Source organism: Planococcus citri, chromosome 5, assembly GCF_950023065.1.
Source record: "Planococcus citri chromosome 5, ihPlaCitr1.1, whole genome shotgun sequence".
Taxonomy (NCBI): domain Eukaryota; kingdom Metazoa; phylum Arthropoda; class Insecta; order Hemiptera; family Pseudococcidae; genus Planococcus; species Planococcus citri.
In genome coordinates, this window is record NC_088681.1 from 11,118,385 (window position 1) to 11,141,287 (window position 22,903).

General features: G+C 35.5%; 2 protein-coding genes across 3 annotated transcripts; both read left to right on the forward strand.

Moving 5' to 3' along the window:
• The first annotated feature begins 1,747 nt into the window (after nt 1–1,747).
• Nucleotides 1,748–8,402, forward strand: LOC135847067 (uncharacterized). Of its 2 annotated transcripts, none has more exons than XM_065366463.1 (4): nt 1,748–2,048; nt 2,309–2,548; nt 2,924–3,086; nt 3,336–8,402. In XM_065366463.1, the coding sequence occupies exons 2-4, from the start codon at nt 2,348–2,350 to the stop codon at nt 3,797–3,799; spliced, it is 828 nt and encodes a 275-aa protein (XP_065222535.1). In that variant the 5' UTR covers nt 1,748–2,048; nt 2,309–2,347; the 3' UTR covers nt 3,800–8,402. The 2 variants fall into 2 exon arrangements, with proteins under 2 accessions (XP_065222535.1, XP_065222534.1); XM_065366462.1 differs by having other exon boundaries at nt 1,749–2,048; nt 2,327–2,548.
• Nucleotides 6,572–8,402, forward strand: LOC135847068 (uncharacterized). The gene is made up of 2 exons (XM_065366464.1): nt 6,572–6,676; nt 7,056–8,402. The coding sequence occupies exons 1-2, from the start codon at nt 6,619–6,621 to the stop codon at nt 7,892–7,894; spliced, it is 897 nt and encodes a 298-aa protein (XP_065222536.1). The 5' UTR covers nt 6,572–6,618; the 3' UTR covers nt 7,895–8,402.
• Nucleotides 8,403–22,903: the final 14,501 nt, after the last annotated feature.

Sequence of the window (22,903 nt, forward strand, 5' to 3'; positions counted from 1 at the left end):
GAAAGCTGAAATTTGGGATATACCCTATTTTCGACATGCCAAATCAATTGGAAACGGTTTCAATCCGTTTTGAGCAGTTCTGGAGCCTCCAGTAGATTTTTGAAACTCGAAATCCCCACAAAATTCCATCAAATTGGAGTTGTAAAGCTAAAATTTATTCTAAAAACTAATTTCAATACGCTACGAAGTACTGCAGGTGAATTTCAAGTCGTTTTGGAGCCTCCAGCGACTTATTGAAAATTCCTGAAGCCCCCGGCAGATTTTTGAAACTTTACTTTTTTACAAAATTTCATCAAATGGAGATGGAAAGCTGAAATTTACTCTACACTCCAATTTTAACACCCTCTGAAAACGACTTCTGGTGGATTTCAAGTCATTTTAGAGCCTCCAACGACTTTTTTGAAAATTACTGGAGCCTCCAGTAGATTTTTGAAACTTGAAATTTCCCCAAAATTTCATCAAACTAAGATGGAAAGTCGAAATTCATTCTGCAAACTAATTTCAATACGCTACGAAGTTGACTGCTGGTGAATTTCAAGTCGTTTTGGAGCCTCCAGCAACTTTTTGAAAGGTTGTATGATGTTTTTTTGGAAAATTGAAATTTTCTAAAAGTAGCTGGAAACTTCAAAACCATTTGAAACCACCATGTAGTCTGCGAAGTAAATTTCAGCTTGCCAACTCCATTTGATAAATTAATGTTGGGGAAATTTCAAGTTTCAAAAATCCACTGGAGGCTCCAGTAATTTTCAAAAAAGTCGCTGGAGGCTCTGAAATGACTTGAACCCACCTGAAGTCGTCTTCAGAGGGTGTTAAAATTGAAGTGTAGAGTAAATTTCAGTTTTCCATCTCTATTTTGATGAAATTATATGAACATTTAAGGTTTTAAAAATCTGCTGGAGGCTTCAGGAATTTTCAAAACGTTACCGGAGGCTCCAAAACGACTTGAAATTCACCTGCAGTACTTCGTAGCGTATCGAAATTAGTTTTTAGAATAAATTTTAGCTTTACAACTCCAATTTGATGGAATTTTGTGTGAATTTCGAGTTTCAAAAATCTGCTGGAGGCTCCAGAACTGCTCAAAACGGGTTGAAACTGTTTCCAATCGATTTCACATGTCGAAAATAGGGTATATTCCAAATTTCAGCTTTCTTGGTCAATTTGGTAAAATTTTGCTTTTTCCCGTCATTTTTGGCCCAAATTGGATGTTCAAAAATTCACCAAAATTCGAAAAACGCACTTAAGCACTTGAAATTTTCACAGGTGATAAATTTTTGCATGATCTTTCGATCTAAATGACCGCCATTTTCTAAGTAAGGCCAACTTTTTTTTTGGCAAGTTTGCTTTAAAATGTTCCTTAGGATGTTCTCTTTAAGAAAAAAGTTGTCCCGGAGGATCGGCGGGGGGATGCAATTACTCCTATTGTCATATTATGCCGGACTAATTTGCATTCGGATTTTTTTTTTCAATTTTGTAAAATTGGTTGGTCCACATGGTACCACTATTTTTTCACAAAGACAACTAAAAATTTCTTGGCGTGATTTTCCAACTCGAGGTAATAACTTTAAGAAAAGGGAGCGAAAAAAAAATCGGAAAAAATTACCCACCAAGCATAAATAAAATAAACCCTAATAAACAGCATGATGAAACAAATTCATTTTAAATCCAATTTACTTATTTTCATATCAAGTATCTATATTAAATTTTACAGAAATTAATTTCAATAGTCGATAGCGATCACATTTTTCAACACGCTTTAGCAAAACTCACAAATGATATCCGCTTTCCACTAAACTTATATCATGTATTATCGATCAAATGAAAAAAACAATTTCGATTATTGTTTTTTACTGAATATTCAAACCAAAAAATATATCGAGACTGAGCAGAATAATTATTCAATCGGTCCTTCGGGGTTCTCACATTCAACTTTTGAATTTTTTTTTTTGGTAGGTTATTTATTCGTCACGATGCTTATGTTACGTAGTTTCATATTATTTTTGATGCTGAAGGTGAACAAAATCAATGCCGATGGTTTTCAATCCAAATCCGTAAGTTGATGAATTTTCTTTTCATTTTTTATACATAGTTTTTTTTTCAGCTTTGTCTGTAACGCTTGAAAGCTTATTTCCAATTCATGAATTTGAGACGATTTTGCTTAGCTCTGTTTCTTTTCTTGAAACAAAAAAAAAAAGTTCAACAAGCTGTCTAGTTGTATGTACATATTTCCTTTTCGATACTAGTTTTTACATCGCATTTTATGACCAGTTAGTCTAGAGATCTCAGGAGTCAAGATGACTAGACCGATTAGACGACATTTCTGTTATAGGAAAATACGTCTTGGACTTCGATGGAATTATTTGCACAGTGCTATCAAGAGAACAGAAAATGTCATCAAGAGAAGGACCAATGTCATCAAGAGAAGAACCAATGTCATCAAGAGAAGACCCAATGTCATCAAGAGAAGAACCAATGTCAAAAAGACAAAGAATTTCTCATGACAAGTTACACACTGTTCAATACAACTAATGACATACTGAATAAGAAAAGGGTGAGTAATCATACAATTCATTCTATTTACAAAGTAGGTAATTTTGATACTACGTATCTTCGTACCTACACCAAAAATCCCCTTAAAACGTAAGGAGTTCTCATTTATATACGCGTAAGAAAGACATCAATTCCAAAATTAACATGTATTTTTATTTTTCCAATCGAACTATTCGATTTTACCTAATAAAGGTCGATTTATAAATGAAAAAAAAATCCCTTTTTTCATTATTCCATAACTTCAATGAGTAACGAACATAGCTCATCCATGAACAATTTTCCAACTACAAATGAACGACAATGTTCACGATTATGATACCTATACTCGTATACTCTTATCTCGGTAATTAATAAACGAGTTCATTTCTGATTTCAGAGCAGACTTGAACATGACATACTAATTTTGGTTGCGCCAATGGTCTGTCGAAAAAAAATCGAAGGTTTAAAATGGATAATACTTATGGAAATAGAAATAGCTAAGGGACGGCTAGCTTCCTTAGAAAAGAAACAACAAAAACAAGAACCAAAAGGCACTTCCGGTAAGCAAGATTTATGCTATTAGCATGATAAAATATAGGCCTGGCTTTCAAAACTATTTGCTTACGAATCAAATAATTGCCCAATAACTTTCTGACCAATCATAATTTGAAAGCTTTTTGCCTGCGAATGAACTTCGAACTTGTACACGAAATTCATTAGCCAATTTATCATTTGATTCGTACGCGATATAACTCTGAAAAGCGAACATTTCAGCACCGATCGTGGAACTAATAATCTGTTTATTACAGAAATCACTCCGACTGAATACACCCTCACCCCTGAAATGGAAGAAACCGCGCGAAAGCTACAAAATGCAGTAGAGACCTTAGGAAACCAACAATACCGACATTTTTCAGTTGAGTATCAAATGAATATCGTGTTAACCACATACAGGGTCAAAGAAGATAAGCAAGACTGGTTTAAGGACAGAATGCGCGGTAGCGTCGCTGAATGGTTTATTGGATTTTCAATATCGAATTCTGAATCCATTCAGAAACTAAGGCAGCGATCAACTTGCGATATTTTAGTGTTATCGATTCATTTAGCTTATTTGTGCGAAATCGGATCGGACGACGCTTATGATTTCGGAAGCACACTCGCCCAACTGTACCAGTTTTCAGATAGTCAAATAGTAAGCGTTATGATGAAGAAGACGTTATTTAGAGATGAATGTCTTAAAGAAGTACTTTCAATGTTTTTCCCTGATGCCTAGCGATGTGAAGTCTAAAAAGTGAAAAGTATTTGTACATTTCTTTCGATGTCAGAAAAATGGGCAGTTTTTTTTACAATAAAATACAGTTAGAGCAGGAAAATAACGTAAAAAAGCGAGGGCGAAAAGGAAAAAATTGGCACATAAATTTTTTCTTCGGGAATGTGTTCAGATGAACCCCCTGAACTACCAAAAAAAACCCGAACCTCCTAACCCTGGAGCTAATTTTTTTAGGGGGCTAAAACCGGTTCCGATTTACGTTTTTTGCGATTTACTCCGAAAATATTAGGTTTACGAGAAAACTACCATGACAAAAAATGTTCCCCTTCAAATTCTCGACAATTTGATACTACGCTCGATACCCATCCCTCAAGAGGGGTGTCTGAAAAAAGGGGTAGAAAGAGTAGGTGTTTGAAAAAAAGTCAGTCCAATAAATTGATCAAAGTTACCACTTAATATCATTCGTTTTCGCTCAAATTTTTTTTACAAAGTCTACTCACCCAACTATTAGTCACACCACCATTGATTGGTCTTCATCCCCCCCAAGGGGTTGGTGGGGGATGCTTGGTTTTTCAAGTAACACACAACTGAATCATATATTTGAAAAACGAATCTGGACATGCAATATATCGAATGGTACGTTTTCGAGGTCGCTGAATACGAATACCAACTTATTTTCTGGGTCCAACTCCTCAAAGTCCCTCTGTGCCCCAAAAAGGGGGTTAAAATTTTGAAAAGTCGTGAAAAGTCGAGTGATATATCGAATGGTATGTTTTCGACGTCGCTGAGTACGAATATGAACTTGTTTTTTGTGTCCCCCCCACCCCCAATGTTCCTCTGGGCCCCAACAAGGGGGCCAAAATTTCAAAAATCATCAAAAAGTCGAGTGATATATCAAATGAAATGTTTTTCAGGTCGCCATGCAGGCGCAAATATGAACTTATTTTTGGGTCCCACCCCACAATATCCCTCTGTGCCCAAAAAAGGGGTCAAATCTTGAAAAATCATGGAAAGTAGAGTTATGTATCGAATGGTATGTTTTTGAGGTCGCTGAGTACGAATATAAACTTATTTTTCGTGTCCAACCTCACAATGTCCCTCTTCGCTCCAAAAAAGGGGCCAAATTTTGAAAAATCATGAAAAGTCGAGTTATAAGTATATGGAATGGTATGTTTTCAAGATCGCTGAACACATATTTTTAGAATCCAAAGCACAATGGTTCTCAACCCCAAAGAAGTTAACGAAAAAACATGGTGTGATCTTTTTCTTTAAAGATTCACACCATTATTTTAGAAAAAATTCTGAAAATTCATCTCAAAAATACTGATTGGACTAACTTTCGGCGGGAGGAGGGGAGATGTAAGTAGAGCTACTCGCATTGCCAAGGTATCATTGGGATCGCTGTTCAAAAAGTTTGAACGCTCATTTTGCAAAGAAAACATTTTACATCTCAAGATTTCTCTTTAAAACGCTCACTCACCTACCTGCAGGTTTTGATTATTTTTCAATCGAAAATAAAATGGAACTAGGACTTTCACTGTGTTGTCGAATTTCATTGAAATAAAATGTATAATCATCCAACTAATTTCTATTTTTAAATTTTGTCTACTTAGGTTCTTACGTGCCACTCGAATTATATTTTCATGGGAAATTTAAATGAAATTAATCATTTATAATGTTTCTTTTTTTGCTGAAAAAACTCATAAATTGATAAAAAATTTCAAAATAGAATCCCGAAAACACACCACTCGATATACTTATCACTCGACTTTTCATGATTTTTCGAAATTTGGCCCCTTTTTTGGGCACAGAGGGATATTGTGGGGTGGGACCCAAAAATAAGTTCATATTTGCGCCTGCATGGCGACCTGAAAAACATTTCTTTTGATATATCACTCGACTTTTTGATGATTTTTGAAATTTTGGCCCCCTTGTTGGGGCCCAGAGGAACATTTGGGGGGGGGGGGTGGGACACAAAAAACAAGTTCATATTCGTACTCAGCGACGTCGAAAACATACCATTCGATATATCACTCGACTTTTCACGACTTTTCAAAATTTTAACCCCCTTTTTGGGGCACAGAGGGACTTTGAGGAGTTGGACCCAGAAAATAAGTTGGTATTCGTATTCAGCGACCTCGAAAACGTACCATTCGATATATTGCATGTCCAGATTCGTTTTTCAAATATATGATTCAGTTGTGTGTTACTTGAAAAACCAAGCATCCCCCACCAACCCCTTGGGGGGGATGAAGACCAATCAATGGTGGTGTGACTAATAGTTGGGTGAGTAGACTTTGTAAAAAAAATTTGAGCGAAAACGAATGATATTAAGTGGTAACTTTGATCAATTTATTGGACTGACTTTTTTTCAAACACCTACTCTTTCCACCCCTTTTTTCAGACACCCCTCTTGAGGGATGGGTATCGAGCGTAGTATCAAATTGTCGAGAATTTGAAGGGGAACATTTTTTGTCATGGTAGTTTTCTCGTAAACCTAATATTTTCGGAGTAAATCGCAAAAAACGTAAATCGGAACCGGTTTTAGCCCCCTAAAAAAATTAGCTCCAGGGTTAGGAGGTTCGGGTTTTTTTTGGTAGTTCAGGGGGTTCATCTGAACACATTCCCGAAGAAAAAATTTATGTGCCAATTTTTTCCTTTTTAAAACCGCTATTTGCCTGCTCTACAGTAATTCAATGACTAAATTGTTACAAGTTCGACATTTAATCACATTTTTTTCAATAATTATTATTAACTGTTGTAAAGACAATTTTGTATCTGGTAATTTTAGCGTTCTTTAGTAGCTGAGATGATCTTTTTGCATGGTGTTTGGTGGCAACACTGACGTTCATATGTTGTACTTTCGCATTCGCCGTAGTTGTAAGTTTTACCGTTCTATCGTCTGTTCTCCGTTCTCGCTCTCTCGATGTATTTTGTAATGGCGTTTTATTAATTATAATTGAAGCGTGGTTTTCCAAAACGCATTAAGTCCGGTTTTTTTTCATCAATTTTTTCGCATTATTTGGTTTGTGACGTCAATAATACTCCATCTGAGACACATCCCCACCAAAGGTACCTATTTATTAATGTTATATACAGTTTTTTGTGCAATCATTGAAGTGCGCTTATGAGGTCACAAGCCACATGGCGCGAAAAAATTATTTTTGAAAAAAATAGACTTAATGCGTTTTGGAAAACCACGCTTCAATTTTAAATGGTTCGTGCGTTTTTATTCATTTATAAAAAACATTCGCTACAGGTTATGGGCCCAGTGACAATCTGGTGACCTCTGGTTTGTTCTTTTCGTTGTTTTTCGCGCTTTTGTTGTTTCCGAATCGAGCAGAAAAGATGAGTGTTGAAACTCAAGTACCCGTTCACGTTTTCGTTGGCAGAGGTTTTTTGGAATGGGAGTTTTGTGTCAAGACGCGCCTAAGAAACCTTGGCTGTATCTCTACAATGGCGATTACTGAAGAAGATTCGTTGAAACCCTCCGATGGCGTTAAGAATAAAGCAAAAGCGATGGATTTGATCATCATCAGTTTAGCTGAGCATTGTTTAGAAGCGCATTTGAATTCGACCATCCGAGCTGCATTACCGACAAGTGATGTTTTTGTAGAAGATATCGAGAGTGTTATTCTGGAAGAAACAAGGACAGTCGAGCAGAAAGCTAAGAAAGTGGTAGCTGAATCGAAGATAGCTGAAGCTAAGCCTAGTTCCGGTCAGATGCGAGCAGCGATGGTAATAGCTACTGATCCACCTGTGAAAGGTCCGATGTGTTACAGGTGTCAGGGGAGCAGTCATTTATCGAAGCATTGTGTGAAGTATGGTGAAGATCGGCCTAAATGTGGCAAATGTGGCAAGTATGGCCATGAAAAAGCGAAGTATACAAAGCGTGCTGAATCGTTCTTATCGTTGTATTCGTTGTATTATATCATTGCGATGTTATTTTTAAGGTGTATATATTGTCTTGTACCTGTGATTTTTGTCACTAATTGTATTTATTCGAAGTTGAGTGCATTTTTTGCGTATTTTAATCGTAATTTCGACCTGTTGTGTTCTATTTTATCGAGCGTTCGTCCGTTGTATTGTATTATTTAATCAAGCCTTTGTTTGTTGTATCGAGCTGATGTGCGTTTTCAATTTGTATTTGGTGTATCGAGCTGACGTGCGTTTTTAATTTCTAAGCGAGCTGACGTGCGTTGTTAATTTATAAGCGAGCTGACGTGTGTTGTTAATTTGTAAGCGAGCTGATGTGCGTTTTTTTATTTGTAATCAAGCTGACGTGCGTATGTATTTATTTTTGTATCGACCATTCGTTGTATCGTTGTATTTTTAAGTTGAATTTTGCGTAGTTTTTATCGTTCGTTCATCAGAACAAAATTGTAGGGGAGTGTTGTAAAGACAATTTTGTATCTGGTAATTTTAGCGTTCTTTCGTAGCTGAGATGATCTTTTTGCGTGGCGTTTGGTGGCAACACTGACGTTCACATGTTGTACTTTCGCATTCGCCGTAGTTGTAAGTTTTACCGTTCTATCGTCCATTCTCCGTTCTCACTCTCTCGATGTATTTTGTAATGGCGTTTTATTAATTATAATTTTAAATGGTTCGTGCGTTTTTATTCATTTATAAAAAACATTCGCTACATTAACTACTTAAAAGTGAATTTTACTAAATTTATAATGATATTGAGTAATTGTTCATATTTTTGCTATTTTTGATAAACCTTCCCTCTCTATTTCACTTGTTTTTGTCATTTTCAACAATTTTTCGCTACAATTTAGGATTCATCAATTTATAAGTAACCAATTTTGAACAATTCTCATCACTTTTATTGATTTTTAAATTGAACTTTATGATGATTTTTTGAGCCCATGAGCGGTTTTCCATCTGCACCCATCATGGTTTCGCACTGTGATTGATTTGAAGCTTGGTGTGAAGATCAAGGTACCTGAGGGTATTGACCCTGAATTTTTTTCAATTATTTTTTACCTCTACAATGACCTCAAAATCCACATTGAAAATTTCAAATTGATACAGAGGGGAGTCGAAAATGTGGAAAAAAGTCGAAAAAATTATTTTTATATTTATCAAGGTACTTTTCACCACTGATAATTTTTTATTGAGTTTTTTGAGTGATTGATGGCCGTTTCTCCATGGCCATAAAACCATTTGAAAGCGCGGTTTTCCTCCTCTGACACCCCCTCCTGGTAACTTATACATACATATATGCCTAAAATTCATGTCTAGACTATAATATCAACCGACCAATATCATGTGTTGCAATTTCAGCGAAACTAGAAATTTATGATTTTTTTCTACTTGTTGTGGGTACATTTTTTCCAAACATTATATGCAAATTCATTTTTCTGAAAAGTGATCAATTTAAACATTTTTTTCTATTTGGTACAAACCAATAAAAAGTACACTTCTTGTGACTATTTCTATCTGACAAACATTCAAAACTGTTTTTCAACACTTAGTATGTATGTACGCAATTTACTCCAAAAAGTCAGAGTTTTTTGAGATGTACCCTTATAACTCCAAACAACTTGCAATGTTATTGGGATTTTGAGTTGGGCCATTTGGTTTTTACAAGATCTTGATAATGTACCCAACTTAAAGTGTTATTTTTGGTCGGGGGGGGGGGGGGTCATACAAACACCAAAAATGCAAAAATGCCAAAATCGACTTTTTTGAGATGTACCTTATTACTCCCAAGGTGCGATATTACAAGTTCACTGAAAACTTTGACACCCCCTAGCAGCCTTTGAAAAAGAACTAGAGAGCTGCTGCGGTTTGCACCATTAATAGTCATCCCTTCAAAAGGTCTTTCCACAGAAAAAATTTCAAAAAAATCGCCGACCTCCCCCCCCCCACCACTTCTTGGTTGAATTGACGTGGAATGACCCTGCATTGCTTTTTCATTGAAGATTTCAAAACCCTGCTATGTCCCATACTAAAATTGTCCTAGTCTAGATTTTTGCCAAAAATTGCAAAAAATCTCACTTTTTGTCAAAATTGCCAAATAGTCTCATTTCTGCTAAAAATCGTCCCTTTTTTCACAGAAAATGCCAAGAAAGCTCATTTTCTTTTCAATAATTACTCCGAAAGTTTCGCTTTCGTGACTAAAATCTTCGAATTACTGCCAACAGTTGAATTTTGATGGACGATTTCCGGAACACCCTGTATAGGGTTGTAAGAAAGTAGGCCAGTAAATCTGTTTCAAATCAAATTTTCATGCTCGAGGAACATGATAACTGAGCAAGTACACGTGATATTTTTCTATCTACATTAAATTTTACTCAAATTAATTTCAAATAGTCGATCGAAATCACATTTCTAACATGCTTTTGCCAAACTCAAAAATTATATCTGCTTTTCATCAATCGTACATCATAGATCAAATGAAAAAATCAATTCAATTTCATATCCTTATTGAATACTTGAACCAACAAATACCATCTTATTTGAGATAGAGAGCAGAATAATTTATTCAGTCAGTCTTTCAAAGTTGGTTCTCATTGTACACTGTTTTAAAATGCGCGTAAGTTCCAAGTTTGCAAACAGCATGCCAAAATGTTGATCCGTTTGTTGCAGACTTAGAGCGGGAAAATAACGTAAAAAAGCAGCGGCAAAAAGGAAAAAATTGGCACATCAATTTTTTCTTCGGGAATGTGTTCGGATGGACCCTCTGAACCACCAAAAAAAAGCCGACTCTCCTACCCCTGGAGGAAAATTTTTTAGGGGGCTGAAACCGGTTCCGATTCACGTTTTTTGCGTTTTACTCCGTAAATATTGGGTTTTTGAGAAAAACTACCATGACGAAAAATGTTCCCCTTTAAATTCTCGACAATTTGATGCTACTCTCGATACCCATTGCTCAAGGGGGGTGTCCAAAAAAAGGGGTGGAAAGAGTAGTTGTTTCAAAAAAGGTCAGTCCAATAAATTAATCAAAATTACCACTTAAAATCATTAGTTTTGGCTCAAATTTTTTTTACAAAGTCTACTCACCCAACTACTAATCAAACTATCATTGGTTTGTCTTCAACCCTCCTCGGGGGTTCGTGAGGGTTGCTTGATTTTTCAAGTAACACACTACTGAATCATATATTTGAAAAACAAATCTGGACGTGCGATATATCGAATAGTATGTTTTTGAGGTCGCTGAATACGAATATGAACTCATTTTTTGCATACAACCCCTCAAAGCCCCTCTGTGCCCCAAAATGGGGGTCAAAATTTTGAAAAATCGTGAAAAGTCGAGTGATATATCGAATGGTACGTTTTCGAGGTCGCCGAGTGCGAATATGAACTTATTTTTTGGGTCCCACCCCCCTATGTCCCTCTGTGCCCCAAAATGAGGGTGAAAATTTTGAAAAATCGTGAAAAGTCGAGTGATAAATCGAATTGCATGTTTTAAAAGTCGCTTAGCACGAATATGGCCTTATTTTTTGGACCCAACCCCGCACAGCTCCCAACTGCCCCAAAAAAAGGCCAAAATTTTGAAAAAATGTGGAAAGTCAAGTGACATATTGAATGGTATGTTTTCGAAATCGCTGAGTACGAATATGAACCTATTTTTTGCCTACAGCCCCTCAAAGCCCCTCTGTGCCTCAAAATGAGGGTCAAAATTTTGAAAAATCGTGAATAGTCGAGTGATATATCGATTTGTATGTTTTCGAGACACTGAACTGGAATATGCACTTTTTTCCTGCTCTACTTACGATCCCTCAAAATCCGCTTACGCCCCCTAAATAGGATAAAAGTTCGAAAAGTCACCAAAAAACGTGTAATACGTCGAATAGTATGTTTTCAAGATCGCTGAATACGACTACAGACTCATTTTTATTATTTCACTCATTTTACCATTCAAACGTCCTACTAACGCCACAAAATTATCCTCAATGTCTTTAGTAGGTAAGATGTCAATCTTCTTGTCTATCTCAGTGTTTTCATTTCGATTGTTTTCCTGTAAAGTTTTCGATTTCATTTTTTACAGTAGACTCCCAATTATCCGACTTTCAGGTTATCCGGTACGAATTTATCCGACTTACTTTTCGCATTATCCGACCCACCAAGGTCGGATAATCCAAAAAACATCTAATTTTTGATTTTGGAGTGTAAATAATAATCCAGGATTCAGCATTTTGTATTCTAACGGTGTTATTTTCCTTGAAATCGATCCAACTTATCTCAAAAAATTATAATTTCAGTCAGTATTTCATTGTCTTTTATGTACAAAAGTACGTTATTTTTGTTTATTAGTTATTTTTTCGATTCTTTGTTCCTGTTTTGTGCCAAAACTTGATTTTCTGAATGAAAGCTTGTCGTCTCAAGCTTATGCACTTCATTTTTACGCTTAAAACATCAATTTTGGATTATCCGACTTTTTTGATATCCGACCAACCTTACACCCCCGATTAGGTCGGATAATCGGGAGTCTACTGTATTGGCTACCAATCGAAAACAAAATGAAATCATTTTTTTTTTATGGAAGAAAACATCGAAATTTAGTAGTTCGTAGTTCGTGTTTTTTTAAAAAAAACATACCATTCGATATATCAGTCGACTTTTCACGAGTTATCAAAATTTTGATCCTCATTTTGAGGCACAGAGGGGCTTTGAGGGGCTGTAGGCAAAAAATAGGTTCATATTCGTACTCAGCGATTTCGAAAACATACCATTCAATATGTCACTTGACTTTCCACATTTTTTCAAAATTTTGGCCTTTTTTTGGGGCAGTTGGGAGCTGTGCGGGGTTGGGTCCAAAAAATAAGGCCATATTCGTGCTAAGCGACTTTTAAAACATGCAATTCGATTTATCACTCGACTTTTCACGATTTTTCAAAATTTTCACCCTCATTTTGGGGCACAGAGGGACATAGGGGGGTGGGACCCAAAAAATAAGTTCATATTCGCACTCGGCGACCTCGAAAACGTACCATTCGATATATCACTCGACTTTTCACGATTTTTCAAAATTTTGACCCCCATTTTGGGGCACAGAGGGGCTTTGAGGGGTTGTATGCAAAAAATGAGTTCATATTCGTATTCAGCGACCTCAAAAACATACTATTCGATATATCGCACGTCCAGATTTGTTTTTCAAATATATGATTCAGTAGTGTGTTACTTGAAAAATCAAGCAACCCTCACGAACCCCCGAGGAGGGTTGAAGACAAACCAATGATAGTTTGATTAGTAGTTGGGTGAGTAGACTTTGTAAAAAAAATTTGAGCCAAAACTAATGATTTTAAGTGGTAATTTTGATTAATTTATTGGACTGACCTTTTTTGAAACAACTACTCTTTCCACCCCTTTTTTTGGACACCCCCCTTGAGCAATGGGTATCGAGAGTAGCATCAAATTGTCGAGAATTTAAAGGGGAACATTTTTCGTCATGGTAGTTTTTCTCAAAAACCCAATATTTACGGAGTAAAACGCAAAAAACGTGAATCGGAACCGGTTTCAGCCCCCTAAAAAATTTTCCTCCAGGGGTAGGAGAGTCGGCTTTTTTTTGGTGGTTCAGAGGGTCCATCCGAACACATTCCCGAAGAAAAAATTGATGTGCCAATTTTTTCCTTTTTAAAATCGCTATTTGCCCGCTCTAACTTCGTCACAACAGAAATGAAAAAGACCGCGAGAAAATTGCGAGAAAATGCGAATACGAAAAAAAACTGCACGGAGGAAAATCTACAGAACTTGAATTTTCAAAAATTTGCGAATACGAAAGAAACTACGAAGAGGAGGACCTAACCAAAACAAGATAAATGTATGCACTTGGTTAATATTAATACTATGTCAACGATAGAAATCAGAAAAATGTACGAATGAAAAACCGAATCCGGAAGAGTCGCAGATTGGATGGTTGCATTTGAAATATCCCAACGCCTAAGTAAATCATCACCTTTGAAATGAAAAAATCTCAAAAAAGCTACACGATGCATTGAACACGATATGGGAAATAAAGAAGAAGCAGTCCAGTCCGAAATGGACAAAATTTTATCCGCATACGGTGTCAGTGAGAAAAAAAAAGTCTGGTTGAAAAGCAGAATGCAGGGTAGCTTCGCTGAATGCTTCATTGTACGTACGGGGGAAACGTGTGTTATCTAAAGCAGCAAGCAAGTTGTGATATTTTAATGTTATAATTCATTTAGCATAGCTACCTATACGAAATCGGATCGGACGACGCTCACAATAATTTAGGAAATACACTCGCTGAACAGTACAATTTTATAGATAGTCAAATGCAATTGTGTAGTAGGCGCGACGATGTTGAACAAAACGTATAACAGAAATTATGAATGCCTTAAAGAACTAAAGAGCTTTACAATTTTCGTGTGTACTTGTTATCTTTTTCCCTGATGCCTACATAGGGATGTGCAGTTTGAAAAGTGAAAAGTATTTTTCTTTCAATGTCGGAAAATTGGCAGTTTTTACTACGAAAATAGTGTAATTTTATGACTAAGAAGTATCAATTTTACTAATTTTATGATTTATTACTAAGCAATTTTTCATTTCGCTATTTTTAATAAACTTCCCCCTCCATTTCACTAGTTTTTGTGAGATTCTATCAATGTTTAACCAATTTTGAACTACCTCGTATTTTCATCACTTTATTAATTTCAAAATACTCGATTCGTGATTGATGGGAATTAAAAGCTAAACTTTCGAGTAGAAATGGGATCACAGGGTGTCCAACAGTAGCTTATCCTGTTTCATCTTATTTTTTGCGTATATCTACGTATATGTGTACTGATATTCTGCTTACTCGTATACGTCCTGCTTTAAAAAAAAAAAAACACTGAATAGTCTTGCTTTTTTTGTAAAGAACGTTAAGAAGTCTTGCTTTTACCATTTTCGAATTGAACTTTGAAATGCTATAAATAGTACAGTAAGTGGGGTGAAATTGCCTTTTGCTCGAATTTTGGTTTTTATGCTCTTTCTCGTTTAGTACCACCGAGGCACCGAATGATGATTTTTGAGCCCATAAACGGTTTTCCATCTGCACTTAGGAGGGTGCCCCCTGTCGCTGTCCCCTCTTCGAATACAATTTTCAAAGGTGTTAAGCTGTCTCCGGCTGTTTTAAACGGATTGTGAAATATTTTTCCAAATTGGAAAATGATGAATGAATATATGTAAGTACCTAAAGAAAAATCAAAAACATCTAATTTTGCAGAAATTGCAATATAATATGGTATGGTGTAGTTTTAGGTCACCCGCCAAGTAGATGGCAGGGGTTCCCAAAGCGTCACAATCCAATTTTGTTAATACATAAAGATCGTAAAACATTGAAGAAATTGACAACATTTCTTCAAATTCAGGTCGATGGTGTATTTTGAAGTCCTTGATGGTATATTACGTACGAGGAAAAAAAATCAACCAAAATTGTTCACTTTACGCGGAAAAAACTCTAATAATAAAATTATCAGAGGTTAGAAAATACCCTGAAAAATATTTTAAAAAATTGTTGGCCTTTTTCCTGATTATGGACTCCAACCCCCCCCCCACAATACGAAATTCGAAGTATTCAAAATGGATTCGGGATCGTTGTAAAAATCGAAAAAATTGAAAAAAATTCAGGCTCATATCCTCAAGTACCTTGAGTTGACCTTCACATCAAATTTCAAATCGATTTGTTCAAAACAGCAAGAGACAGCTTAAAATTTTTGAAAGTATTCGGAGGGGGCACCTTCTTGGGGACAGATGGAAACCCGTTTATGGGCTCAAAAATCATCATTCGGTAATACTGAACGAGAAATATCATAAAAACCAAAATTCGAGCAAAAGATAATTTCGCCCAACTTATTGTACTATAATAGCCTTTGCATTTATTCTTCCCTTCTTCAAAATTGATCATTTCAGCCCAAAAATTTTGACCCCCCCCCACCCACCTCCATTCTTCAGAAATTAAAAGTTTGAAAAATTCCGTCTGAAAGTTCTGCTTTATTCTTATTTTTAAATGTTGTCCAGCTTGATTGAAAACATTTTCTTAAATGATGAAGAATTGGAAGAAGAAAATCTAAAAAATTCACCCCCCTCCCCTCCAAAAAAATTGAAGAGGATAACTTTTTTTTTCATTTTTCAATAAATTAAGACTTTGAAATTTTCCGTTCATTTTCTCCTTTCATTTTTGAAATTTTGATTTCTTTCACGTTAACTGTGTGGAATTGACAGAAGACAATCAACACAAAATTTTCCCACATTCCTTCCCCTCAACAAAAATACTGAAATATTTGGAAAAAAGTGCTATTTTGCATTTTTCAAACCTCACGTTAAAATTTTTCAATAATTCTTTTTTTAAAAGCAATTTTGAATTTTTCAAAAAATTGTCTGACAAGGGAACCTCCAGGGACGAAACTAGACATTTTCTATGGGGGGGTGTCAACCAAAGATTTGCCGACTGATATGACAAAAAAATACCTATTTTGCCGATTAAAACAGTGAGTTTTTTATTGTGAAAAAAAATGAGAAGAAGACAATTTTGCCAATTGATATACTCAACACATATTTGCATATAAAAATTTACATGTTCATTTTTCAATTTTTAGAAGCCTCAAGCAGAATTTTTGCGTTTCATAAAAATGAAAGTAGATAAAAAGTTGGCCCGAGCGTAGCGAGGGCAAAGGCTTTCGAAAATTTTTATTTTTATAAGTAAAAGAACAATGATTTTTTTATGGGAGGAACTTGATTTTTTCGGTCTAAAATGTTCAGAATTTGAATGATTTTTTTGATAGAAATTTTAGTTCCAAAAAAGAAAATCAAAAAGGTCCAAAACAAAGTGAGGGCAAAGCTCTCAAAATTTCGTATTTTGAGAATAAAACATTTTTTTTCTATTTGGGGAGTTTATTTTTGGATTTAAACATTTTTTAAAAGTAGGTATAGTTGATTTTTAGAAGCGTGATTTTGAATAAAAAAACGACGAGCCTGAGTGATGCGAGGGCTGAAATTTTTGAAAATTCATAATTCAAGTACCTACCTAGTAAGTATGTAAATTATTACTGTATTTCAAAAATTCAATTTCTTGAAAAATTTAGGAGGGTACTGGTACCTCTACCTAGAACAGATATGTCTCAGGTGCAAAAATGTAGAAAGAGAAGAACTGTATTCAGCCCGAGCGAAGCGAGGGCAACATTTTTTTTAAATGTGCTATTCAAGTTCCATAAAAGTCCGCAAATTAGTCTCTTTATTAAAACTAGCAATTTTCAAAAGTTATCGACTTTGTCCAGTCTCGGCAAAGTCGGCAATTGCCGACTAAATCAATTTTTCTCAAATTTGCCGAATTTGCCGACTATCCATAATGACTGGGGGGGGGGGGTGTTACACCCCCCACACCCCCCCTTAGTTTCGTCCCTGGGAACCTCTTGAGGTGTCCGCCTCCGATTTGAGCGGGACCACGATTTTTGGAAAGAGCATGTTCTAAAAACCTCAAATCCAAATTTTCAGCTGCCCAAGTTCATTTTTTGATTTTTGGCGAATTTTTGAAAATCCAAAATTGACTATTTGTATTTTGGTGATTTATGTTTTTTTTTTTAAAAGTACGTACTTGATCAGTAAAAATGTTCAAAATAAGTCCTAAAACTGATATTAACCCCCCTAATCCAAATCTCGCCATTTCCAGCCATTCTGGAGCCTCCAGCGTGATTTTTCAATTTCTCCAGAATTTCTAATTTGCTCCAGAAGACGTGAATATGAAGTTGGGCAGCTGAAAATCGAGTTGTGTGTCATACTCAACCTGTTTAACGAATTCATCCACATTTGAGCCGATTCTGGAGAGGAAACCTCAAGAGTGTTTTTTTGACCAGATTTTTTTCATAATAAAAATATCCAAAAATCAAAAATTTCTCGTTTGCGAGAAAATTATTAAAAAATGCGCGAATCGCTGTATTTCGTTATTAATCAAGCCCACGAGGGTGAATTCCCCCATTTCCAGCCTTTCTGGAGCCCCTGGAGAAATTGAAAAATCGCGCTGGAGGCTCCAGAATTGCTGGAAATGTCGACATTCGCCCTCGTGGGGTTAGTTCATGACAAAATACTGCGATTCGCGCAAATTTCGAAAATTTTCTCGTAAACGGGAAATTTTTGGTTTTTGTACCTATATTTTCATTTTGAAAAAAAACTAGACAGCTAAAAGCAAAGCTTAGCTGCAAAGTGTGCGTAGCTAGCTGCCTTTTCTACAGCTGTAACCGTTATTACATCTAGGTAGTGTATAAGTGAATCAACCATGTCACAGTAATGAGAATTTTTGAAACTCTCATTGCTTCAAAATACATTAACAATTGTTTTTCAGTGTTTTCATATTTTCCAAATTACAATAGGTATTTCAGAATAATTTATAAGCTTGTATTGCTTCTAAATTAAGAAATTTCTAGTTGTTTTTCATAGTTTGCATTGTTTTAAAATTTACAAAATTTCAAATCAATTTCCCATTGCTACAATTTCATAAAGTTTTCAATAAATTTTCAGAATTTTGCATTGCTGCTGAGTTAGGAAATTTGCAATCAATTTTTAAAATTCACATTGCCTCTAAACAGTCAAATTTTGAATAATTTTTCAGAATTCTTATTGTCTTTAAATTAAAAAATTTCAAATTCAATTTTCAAGTTCATATTGTCCACAAATTGTAAAACGTTTACTCAATTTTTGGAATTTACATTGCCTCCAATTTTTCAGAATTCTCATCTTCCTCATAAATATTACAATACTTATTTCATATAATGTTCAAGTTCACATTATCTGCAACTTACAGAACTTTTAATCAATTTTTGGAATTCTCAGCGTTTCTAAATACAAATTTTCATATTATTTTTTTTTTAGAATTTCCATTGTCTTCAAATTCATAAATTTTCAAACTAATTTTCAGAACTTGCTTTTTATTCTAAATTAAGAATTAAATCTTATAAAATATGTTAAGAATTTGAATTGCCTCTAAATTACACGAAAAAAAATATGGGTAATTTTTACAAAAAAATTTAACTAAATACTGGTATTTAGCACAATTAAGTACCAGATCCCATTCAATAATTTTTACTGTAATCGTATAGTAAAAATTATCATTTTAATAAATTTTGCTATAGGTACCAATAGTAAAAATCATTTTGTTTTAATAATTTTTACTAATAGGTAGACAAAAAATTAATGAATTGAATTTTTAGTTAGCAAATGATATCATAATTCATAACTCAATTTCAGCATTATTTTTGCACCATTTCATTATCATGTACTACATAGGTAACTCCAAGGCATTTTACCTATCCAATTTTCCTACGAAAAATCTGTCACATACCTACTTACCTCACGGGGATTCGAACCTGGGTCCCTAAATTTCCTATTCCTACCTACATACCCTAACCACTCAGCCATAACTTCACGACGAGGGTTAGGGCATTAAAATAATATATTTGTTTGGTAAACGCCCCACCAAACCACTCCCACTCGGAATACACAGCTAACAGACCGGGGGTGTAACAGGGTACAATGAAACACAGCTGGTGATGGAATAGACTGGGGGTATAGCAGGGTACTCTCTAAATTTGAAACAGTCAATTTCACTGCTTAGCAGTCACGACATTTTGCCTTTTTAAAGCAGTAGTTTTTTTTTTACTGCAAAACAGTGAAAAATTACTGAATTGGTCAGTCAAAATGATTTTTTACTGACCAATTCAGTAATTTTTCACTGTTTTGCAGTAAAAAAAAACTACTGCTTTAAAAAGGCAAAATGTCGTGACTGCTAAGCAGTGAAATTGACTGTTTCAAATTTAGAGAGTACAATGAGCGGCAGGTGTTCTACAAGTCCCCTTTTCCCTTTTTTAGGATTTAATGCATTAAAATAATGAACTAATATTGCAATTACTCAGCAATTACCCATCCGAATTGAATGAAAATAAATCTATACCCTCCGCCTTAATGATTCTCAAATGGTGTCCAATAGGTACAAAAAACGGTTGTATAGCTTAAGGCTACGCACACTAAAAACTGGTCAAAAAACCACTCTTGAGGTGTCTTCTCCAGAATGGGCTGAAATGCAGATAAATTCGTTAAACAGGTCGAGTTTGACACACTACTCGATTTTCAGCTGCCCAACTTCATATTCACGTCTTCTGGAGTAAATTAGAAATTCTGGAGAAATTGAAAAATCACGCTGGAGGCTCCAGAATGGCTGGAAATGGCGAGATTTGGATTGGGGGGTTAATATCAGTTTTAGGACTTATTTTGAACATTTTTACTGCTCAAGTAGGTACGTTCTTTTTAAAAAAATGCATAAATCACCAAAATAGTCGATTTTGGATTTTCAAAAATTCGCCAAAAATCGAAAAATGAACTTGGGAAACTGAAAATTTGGTTTTGGAGGTTTCAGAACATGCTCTTTCCAAAAATCGCGGTCCCGTTCAAATCGGAGGCGGATACCTCAAGAGGTTCCCTTGTGAGGTAAAAATAAATCGGTGAAAAATCTGAAGAATTTAAATTTTAGAAATGGAGACGAAATATATACCTAATTTAGCAAGTATCTGAACCTACCTAGGCTCTCTTAAGTGAAGAAAATAATATTCAACACTTGAATTGATTCGTAAGATCTACAATTTTCCAACATGTAAGTATACCTATTTATTGCTTTAGCGATATGCTCAATTTACACCAGTCATCAGTGACCCCCTCGAATGATTCTTCGCAATTACAATAATATTTCCCCTTCAAATCACACTCGAGATAAGAACGCTAGCAAACCACACTATGATCAGATCCAATCAACATCCAAAAATTCCACCTCCCAGCCTTGATTCCCAATCATTTGTCACCGCCGCTGCACCAATTGTGTAAATCTAATTGTAATCCATACATTATCTATACAAATGGAATAAACGAAAGATTTCGAAACACCTCTGTGAAAAAAAACCACCATAACAGAACTCGAGTGACGAAAATTTCGTTCGCTTTAAAATAATCAAATATCAATTTCTGTCATTGTTCGCTTCGTAATTACAACTTGGAGTAGGTATATTGAGAATGAATGAGGTATAGAAAAAAAAAAAAAGAAAAAGAAAAGTACACGAGAAGACGAGAAGGAGGTACCACCATCAATCGAGACCGAGTAATGGGAATAAACGTACACCTTGATATCTGTATTATTTACTTTGGTGTAGGTACATTACATTGTGATTTGCAGCCGTCATCCAACACAGACCAACCACTGATTCCTTCACCTTTTTTTTTCCATTTCATCAGCGTAATTTAGCCAACGACCTTGAGATACTATACACGACGACGATATGGAAGGAAGGTGAAGAAAAAAACAAAAATAAATTCACTATTACGAAAATTCGTTTTTATATTCCCATTTATACAACCTAAACGTGCGAGAAGTACTGGAGCCACGACGACGTTTTGTACACTACAATGTACTCGTATAGCAGCTCAAAAACTCGAGTAATTCTATGGGAAATTGGGAATCGATTAATGACGTTATTATGTGATCGTTTATGAAAATTTGATTAATTCGCCAACGAATGGAGTTATTCGTTCGTTTATTCGATTCATCATTATGGTTTTCTTTACGTATAGTTATCTGGTTCATGGGTTTGGTACCTCATCAACCTCTTGTCCGGTATATCATTTCTGTTGGGTCTTTTCTCGTTGTTTTCTTTTCGCCGACGATACCACGTGAGTACTTGTATTTGTACAATTGCAGATTACATACACTATTTTTACAGCATACACAAACACTATAACTATGTCGTACATGAATAAAAAAAAATTGACAAAGAGCAGAATTAGACCAACAGCAGCTGTTTCGAATACACGTATTGATACGAGAATTACGCAGTTATCAAGAAACCCTTTCTGGATTTTCTTGCTCGTAGAGGCGTTCGTGTCGTTTTTGTTTGAAGATGAATAACAAACGCTCAAAGAAAGACAGAGATGCAACGATCGAGCAACAGAGCGAAGTAATAAAAAAACCATGTCAAATGCGCACCGCCATCCATCGCCAGCGTCATCCACGCGGTGTTTCTTATACATTGCGTAATACAAGGTACGTGTATATAGTATTTACGGCGTATTTCTTCCTCTCATTTGCGAAAGTTACACTTTTGAACACGTGCGTAGCCGTGCCCAGTCCCCCTTTATTTTTGAGATGATTTTTTTCCTCCTTCTTCTTCTCCTCATCATACTCCTGTTTCTGGTCGAAGCGCGATGCCGGTGTGTTTGAATTGCCCTAGTTTTTCTTCTTCATCGTCGTCGTAGGTACGAAGATGAAAAGAGAGGCCAGCAAGGATAATAGTATGTACTAAGACGACGACGTTTATTGGTTTCGTCGTCTTTTCAGAGATGCTTACAGAATGGTTCGACACTTTTTTGCATTTCAATAGCAGCGAACAAACCAATGGCAGGGAATTGTCGAGCGGGGGTTTTAATCTACACACTTCGATATGGGTTGAAATAATAGCCCCGTTTATGGTGCGGTTAAAGGTCCTACATACAAAGAAGAAAAAAGAGTACCACGCGTAAGCGTGTGCATAGTACTACCTTGTTACTTCTTTGTTTAGGGTTGATGTTAATGTGTCGTCACGTCCGTGTTTAATCTATGTATATGTACAATTGAATGGTATTGCGAAGATCTTGATTCGTATGTAGATGAATGGTGAAGCCTTGTATGTAGATCGGATCAAGTCAGACCATCTCGAAGATGATCTTATGCTTCCTTTCATGTATACGTCTATGTACTTTCTTGTGAAGGAACTTTTACGATCCGTCGATTCCAATTGAGCTAAAATTGGTTTCACTCGAAGAGAATGCCATCCTGACCTTAGAAACAAATTTTGAGTTGTTGAAATATTGATTGTTCGATTTTATGGTTAATTTTTGAAAATGGCAGAAATAATCTATTGATGTATGTACTAATTTTCTATAACAACCCCCCCCCCCAATGCTTTCAGATGGATTTTTTTTTTGTTGAAAAAATCACTACCTTTTTTTAAACCAAATTTTCATAAAGCTCTCCACTAGATCTCCTCCCCCCCACACACACAAAATTCAAATTTTTCACAGAATGATTTTCAAAAAAAAAAAAAAAATTGAAATTGGAAGAGTAAATAAATACGAAGTATTTTT

Excerpts from the sequence above, each read along its gene's own strand:
- LOC135847067 (XM_065366462.1), top strand. The coding sequence starts at position 1,800 with ATGTATTATCGATCAAATGAAAAAAACAATTTCGATTATTGTTTTTTA. Across the intron at positions 2,549-2,923 it reads ACATACTGAATAAGAAAAGG|AGCAGACTTGAACATGACAT; the intron begins GTGAGTAATCAT and ends TTCTGATTTCAG. Across the intron at positions 3,087-3,335 it reads AGAACCAAAAGGCACTTCCG|AAATCACTCCGACTGAATAC; the intron begins GTAAGCAAGATT and ends TGTTTATTACAG.
- LOC135847068 (XM_065366464.1), top strand. The coding sequence starts at position 6,619 with ATGGTGTTTGGTGGCAACACTGACGTTCATATGTTGTACTTTCGCATT. Across the intron at positions 6,677-7,055 it reads CTTTCGCATTCGCCGTAGTT|GTTATGGGCCCAGTGACAAT; the intron begins GTAAGTTTTACC and ends CATTCGCTACAG.